Genomic DNA, 6,723 nt, shown 5'->3' with positions numbered 1-6,723 from the left:
AAGAGCCAACTCATTGGAAAAGACCTGATGCTGGGGAAGACTGAAGGCAAAAGGAGAAGGAGGTGACAGAGGATGAGATGGTTGGATAGCATCTCAGTGAACATGAATTTGAGCAAACTCTGGGAGACAGTGGAGGACAGGGAGGCCTGCAGTACTACAGTCCATGGGGCTGCAGAGTCAGACACAACTTAGCGACTGAACAAAAACAATTTGCATAACCCATTAGACTTTTTAAACACTTTTAATTTAACATATTCTTGAAAAATATTTGTAACATAAGGTGTGTAGGCTACTCTGAGTTATAGGTGATGGTCCTGAAGCTGGAAGTTCATCTAGTAATTTGTGAAAATAAGACTTGGATCCAGGTGGCACTAGTGGTAAAGAATTTGTCTGTGATGCAGGAGACTGCCCATACTGCAGGAGACCTGGGTTCGATTCCTAGGTTGGGAAGATCCCCTGGAGAAGGAGATGGAAACCCACTCCAGTATTCTAGCCTGAGAAATCAGATGGACAGAGGAGCCTGACCGGCTATAGTTCATGGGGTGGCAAAGAGCCAGACACAACTTAAGGAGTCAAAATACATGACAAAATCTCTTTAGACTTGAGACCTCAGCAGCACAAATCTGTGCTCCTTGAGAAAAAGACAGCCCATGAGGTGAGCCTGCACTGGCCCAGGCTCTCTGCTGAAACTTGATGAGGTGAGGTGACAGAGACTGGAGGTTGGGAAGGCCAAGGTGGCTGGAATTTGCTGGGCACAGCATCTGAGACTAGGGAGCCACGTAAAGAAAGTTCCAGAAAAGCGCACAGGGTTCCCTTGTGTTGTCTGCTGAATCTGTGTGAACCCCGGGAGGCTGGGTAGAACAACTTCTGAGGAAAGCACTGATACCAGAGCTCACAGTGAGCTGGGAATTGTTCCAGTTCCCTCCAGCTAGGGTGGGAAGTCCCCATGTAGGGCAGGGGTCCCCAGTCCCCAGGGCTACGGACGGATACTGGTGGGTGGCTGTCAGGAGCTGGGCTGCACAGCTGGAGGTGAGCGGTGGGTGAGCGAGGGAAGCTTCATCTGTTTTTACAGCAGCTCCCCATTGCTCGCGTTACCACCTAAGCTCCACCTCCTATTAGACCAGCAGAGGCATCAGATTCTCATAGGTGCTCAAACTGTACTGTGAACTGTGCAAGGGAGGGATATGGGTTGCACGTTCCTTGTGAGAATCTAATGCTTGACAATCTGAGGTGGAGCTGAGGTGGTGGTGTCAGCAATGGGGAGGGGTTGCCACTGCCTCACCCCCAGATGGGACCATCCAGTTGCAGGGAAAAAAGCTCAGGGCTCCCACTGATTCTGCATGATGGTGAGTTGTATATATTTCATCATATATCACAAGGTAATAATAATACAAATAAAGTGCACAATAAAGGTCAGGCATTGGAGAAGGAAATGGCAACCCACTCCAGTGTTCTTGCCTGGAGAATCCCAGGGACAGCGGAGCCTGGCAGGCTGTCGTCTATGGGATCTCACAGAGTCGGACACGACTAAAGCGACTTAGCAGCAGCAGCAGCAAAGGTAATGCACTTGAATCATTCTGAAACCACCTCCCCCCACACCCAATCCGAGGAAAAACTGTCTTCCATGAAACTGATCCCTGGTGCTGAAAAGATTGGAGACCACTACCCTAGGGGACTAAGAGTCTTCCTGGAAAGCGCCTTAGCCTGTTCTAACTGGGGGGTGAGCTGGTGAAGAGGATTCAGTGACAAAGCTCCCCTCAATCAGAACCCACCTCAGCTCCCAGAATGGAAAGGTGGAGGAGAAGAGAAAAGGAGGGATGGGAGAGGTGTTCCGTGGAGGGTTGAAGGGAGAGCTGTTCCAAGAAAAGAAAGACAGGTGCTTCACACAGTTGACGTCTCATAGAAATGTCACAACAACTGTCAGGAAACAATGAGGCTGAAGAAACCACCAGGTGACTATGGTGGAGAATGCTGTAACTTCTCATTGTGACTCAAACCCACAACAGCTGTTGGCTTGACCACAACACACGCAGGCACCAGAGGTTCTCGGGTATTTGAGACCAGGGAAACTTGGGGCCTTGTAGACATTAGAGGGGATAAGTCCCTTTCTCCACACGGCCTGAATATAGAGTGGGAGCCAAAGCGCTTTGGGGGTGGGCATCACCCGGCTTTTTAGGGGAGGAAACCACGATGCCTCTGGTGTGTTTTCAGAAAGTCTACTTTTTGACCTCTTTTGGCAAATTATTAGGGCCCACAGCCAGCCTGGGGCCATGAGGTTTTCCCGGAGGTGCAGCTATGAGCACGTGACCAGGAATACCCAGTGACCCGGGTGATCCCCACACACTGCCCAGGTCCTGGGCCTGGGAGCTCCTGCCTCTCACTGGGTGATGAGGCCCGGTAGGTTCACAGACCTTGGGTGGTCTTCTTATGTGTGAATGGAACTCTGGATGAAAGCACATCCCCAAGTAAGAATTCAGTCGTGTTTGACTCTCTGTGACCCCATGGACTGTAGCCCACCTGGCTCCTCTGTCCATGGGATTCTCCAGGCAAGAATACTGGAGTGGGTTGCCACTTCCTACTCCAGGGGATCTTCCTGTCCCAGGGGTTGAACATGGATATCCTACTTTGCAGGCAGGTTTGTTACCGTCTGTGCCAACAGCTCTGGAAAAGTGAGTAAATTGACAGGTGGTTTTTCCTTTAGTAAATACAAAAGTAATTCTCTTATAAGCTGGGTCTTGATTATCATTCTTTTGCTTGAGACCCTTTCCTTAGGTTACCTAATAGGGCTTAAAACTTCATATGCCATCAAGTTCTTGGTCTAGACTATGTTTATCATCCTCTGGAAGCATTAAGGCAGCTTCACATAAGCTGCCCATTCTACCCATTCCTGCTGAAAAATGATCAGACCTATCCAATTTTCGCCCACCCCCTTCCCATGCTCACTGGGTTTTCATGAGAAAGAATGTGAGGGAAACTTGTTAGCATCATGTTTTCAGCTTTATTGAAATTCTTACAAAAGGTCTGATGTATTTTAGGCCTGGCCTAATTTCCTTTAGTCCCTGAAATACAGGATCATGGCTATTTCCACGTCCTTTTAAGTAGGAATGTAAACTAGTAGACTTTGCTTTTAAAGTTCAAACACATATCACTATGGTTTTTCACTGATGTAAAGCAAAACTTATGTTTTCCCAAATGAAAAGGCCAAGTAAGAAAGTTACATGCGTCTTCATTGGTGGGATAACTGGATTCTTGGTCAGAACACACTTGGGGATTTATTTCACTCAATGTGACATTCTTCCACATTGAGTATTTTCTTTTTTGTTTTTAATGCAAACTTTGCGATGTACTGAGCTATGTAGTAAAGAGTGCCGTGTTCATATATGCATACATATATTGGCTCTGGGAAAAGATGCATGAGTACATGCATGTTATGTAAACATAGCAGATAATAAGCATATTATAAGCAAAGAACAACCAATAGCATGTATTGGTTTCGTTGTCAGCCAGGAGCTTTGCTGGCCTTATCCCCAGAGGGTCCCAGCCATCGCTTTCCCCAGGCAGGCGATGCTCACCAGGTAGGAAAGGTGATTGTGTATCTGAGGCGTGTCTGAGTCGGTGGGCCTATGCTCACTAGCTTCCATGAAGCTCCCCAGGCCTAGAACACAGAAATGCCCAGCATGACCTCCTCTTCGTGTCAAAAGCAGACTCTGATCTCCCTATTATTAGGAAAGGGGTGCAGACTGAGGGCTCCCAGAGGCCCGCAGCCTCTTCTTCCCCTAGATGTAGTAGGGAATCCTCATTTCCTTCCAGTCTTATAGGCTCCATCAGGACATGTGTTCTCTTGACCACAGGATGACACCCAAAGTGCCCTGGAAGGTTCTGTACCATCACCTCCAGACAGCTCTGAGACACAGGCAATGTGGCTTTAGCCCTGATTGCCAGATGACTGAGGGTTGGCCTTGGTTTAACCCAAATAGCTCCTGTGTCACCCCCCAAACCCATCCTCCTGTGTGGATGGCCGCTTGGAAGCCAGTCACATCCAACCTTGAACTTACACCTTATGGGATTTGGAGTATTTAATCTTTAGTCACACTTGTGCCGCACCCCAGCTCCTTGCTTGAGTCTAAGCAAAGACACATGAGAGTTCAGGTCAAAACAATGGTCTCACTCTCCATCTGGCTGATGGACTAGGTGAATGGGTCACTTGAGTGGCACCTGGAGGTCAAGTGGTACCCAAGCCAGCATGACTTGTAGGAGTGCTGCAAAGTGATACGTGAATTGAGCGCCCAAGATACTACGTAGCACACATGGCAGTCACTCAGTAAATGTTCCTTTCACTTGCCTTCTCGGCATCCAGACTGGTTCCTGCAGGAGGCTGGCATCTCCCTCTCACTCCTAGAGCCGCCCCTCCTCTATGTCACTTTCCTGAACTAACAAACGCTGTGCAGAGGCAGAGTAAAGAGGGGAAGGTGAATCACTCAGTATCGTCTCTTGCTGGTCAAAACTCTTGGCCTGAGGTTTGGGAATGATCTGCAGAGTAAACGACCTGGGATGCCTCCTGCCCATCTTCACTGCTGCATTGGTCACCAGGATCCATCTGTAACTCACATACCACAGAGAACATGGACAGGTAGCCCTGATGGCATGGTGTTTAGAAGACTCTGGAAAAAGGCAATCCAGTCAACCAGGGCTCCACACAGGAACCGTGGTGGAAGGGAGAGACAGGCAGTGGATCCCAGAGTTGTGCTTTGGAATAGATGTCCAAGAAGGGGAGGGCGACAGGTCACCGTGGTCCTGGGATGGGAATCACAGGGGTCTGGGGGTGCTGGGCTGGGCGTGGAGGGCAGAGGCGTGGCCAGGGGAGCCCCGAGCATTGCCCCCACCCCAGGAATGCAGGAAGGAGGCTGGGCAGCTGGGCCCAGACTTCGGGCTGTGCCCACTGTTAGTGTCTCTTGCACGTCACGCCAGCATCCTCAGCGTGCCCGCAGTTTGTCACCCCCCACTTGGAGAAGCTGCAGCGGAAGATGCTTTCCTCGGTACCCTTGCAGGCGACATCGTCCATCCAAATTCTCCCTGTGCCTGTGGAGACAAGTGAACACGTGTCTTAGCAGAGATGCAGGGGCACAGGACAGACAGGCGCTGTCTGTCAATGCTGTCTGTCCCGAATCCTGCCTCAATTCTCCAGTCGAGTGGACCCCCTGCTTTCACCACGCCACCGAGACCAACACATCTTCTCTAGGCGCAGTTTCTTGAAAGCAGAATCAAAATAATTGACAGTGAGGATGGTTTCCCTGGTGGCTCAGTGGTAAAGAACCCACCTGCCAATGCAGGAGATGTAAGAGTCGTGGGTTCAGTCCCTGGGTGGGGAAGATTCCCTGGAGCAGGAAATAGCAACGTACCCCAATAGTCTTGCCTGAAGAATCCCATGGATAGAGGAGTCTGGTGGGCTACAGTCCATGGGGTCACAAAGAGTCAGACATGAATTAGCAACTAAACAATAACCAGTATGGTATTTACTGAGCAGCTCCGATGTGTCAGGCCTCTTACACATATGATCTTCGTCCATTCCCACCACAGTGCTGTGAGATGGGCATGAATAACCCTTTTTCTAGATGGGAAAACTGAGGTTCAGAAAGCAATCAGTGCAAGGTTGCTCAGCTTGTAAGTGGCAGAATCTGAACTCAAGCCCAAGTCTTGCTGCCTCTCAGGCCCACACTTTATACAAGATGCTTAATAGCTTTTGAGATTTCGGCCATGCCACATAACCTGTGGGCTTTTAGTTCCCTGACCAGGGATCAAACCTGTGCCCCCTGCAGTGGAAGCACAGAGTCTTAGGCACTAGACCACCAGCAAAGTCCCTGCTATTGAGATGTACCTTGCAGCCTTTGCTGCTGAATATTCAGACAAGACATAATCAGAGGGACAATGTCAAATAGATCTAACTTGGACAGATCCAGCGCCCCATAACCAAATATCTCAGTGTCAACATCACCTCCAGTCTTTTGAAATTTAAAGCTGATGGTCTCACACAATGAGCTCCAAACAGTGGTCCTTGGAATGACAGCAGATCTCAGAAATTAACATTATCACCAGACATATATGTTATGACAGGCGGAAGCATCTGTAACCATAAGCAACTAGCTCAGTTCCCAAAATACAAGGTCCCTAAGACAATCCAGCTGAGTTTTGCCCACCTGTTCACCCTGCCCTGTTCACTCAGCTCTTAGAGGAGGACCAACCTGATGGTCTAAGGGTGCCCATGCAGGGCGCCTTTAGTTGGTTTTCCCAGGATTGTACCAAGTCTCAAGAGACATACACTTGGCATTGAGGTCTTCAATGAATGTTAAGGGAATAGGGCAGCTGCATGAGGCTTCAAGGGAATGGAGAGGGCTTGTCTGGGGTCAGAGTGGTCAGTGGAGAGGGGAGAAGTCACTTGGAGCCCCACTGACTGATGATCTGGCAGGGCCATCAACCATGTTCTGGTGGGTTCTTGGGGCTGATGGTCAAGCCAGGTCTTTAATGGTGGGAGCTCACTTGGGAGCCCTCTGGAGTGCTGCCTGAGCTTCAGGACTCCCATCGCCCATGGAGTCAGTAGCGTAGAGCTTCGCTACTCAAAGTGCGATCCTAGATCAGCAGCATCAGAGTTTGTTAAAAACACACAACCTCACGCCCTGCCCAGGACCTACTGAACCAGAATCTACATTTGAACCAAGTGGTCCTGCA

The 6,723-nt window shown here is 49.5% G+C and overlaps 1 protein-coding gene across 1 annotated transcript in view; it reads right to left on the bottom strand.

The window, feature by feature from the left end:
• Positions 1-2,984: 2,984 nt before the first annotated feature.
• SCARA5 (scavenger receptor class A member 5) overlaps positions 2,985-6,723 on the bottom strand; it is a 129,340-nt gene continuing 125,601 nt past the window's right edge. Inside the window, exon 9 of the mRNA XM_061132878.1 lies at positions 2,985-5,079. Coding sequence (XP_060988861.1) covers positions 4,943-5,079 — 137 coding nt within the window. The 3' untranslated portion in view covers positions 2,985-4,942. The remainder of the gene's footprint in view (positions 5,080-6,723) is intronic.

The sequence above is a fragment of the Dama dama genome, chromosome 29 (assembly GCF_033118175.1).
Source record: "Dama dama isolate Ldn47 chromosome 29, ASM3311817v1, whole genome shotgun sequence".
Classification (NCBI taxonomy): Eukaryota; Metazoa; Chordata; class Mammalia; order Artiodactyla; family Cervidae; genus Dama; species Dama dama.
Note: the sequence above shows the minus strand (reverse complement) of the source record. Positions and strands in the feature narration are given on the sequence as shown.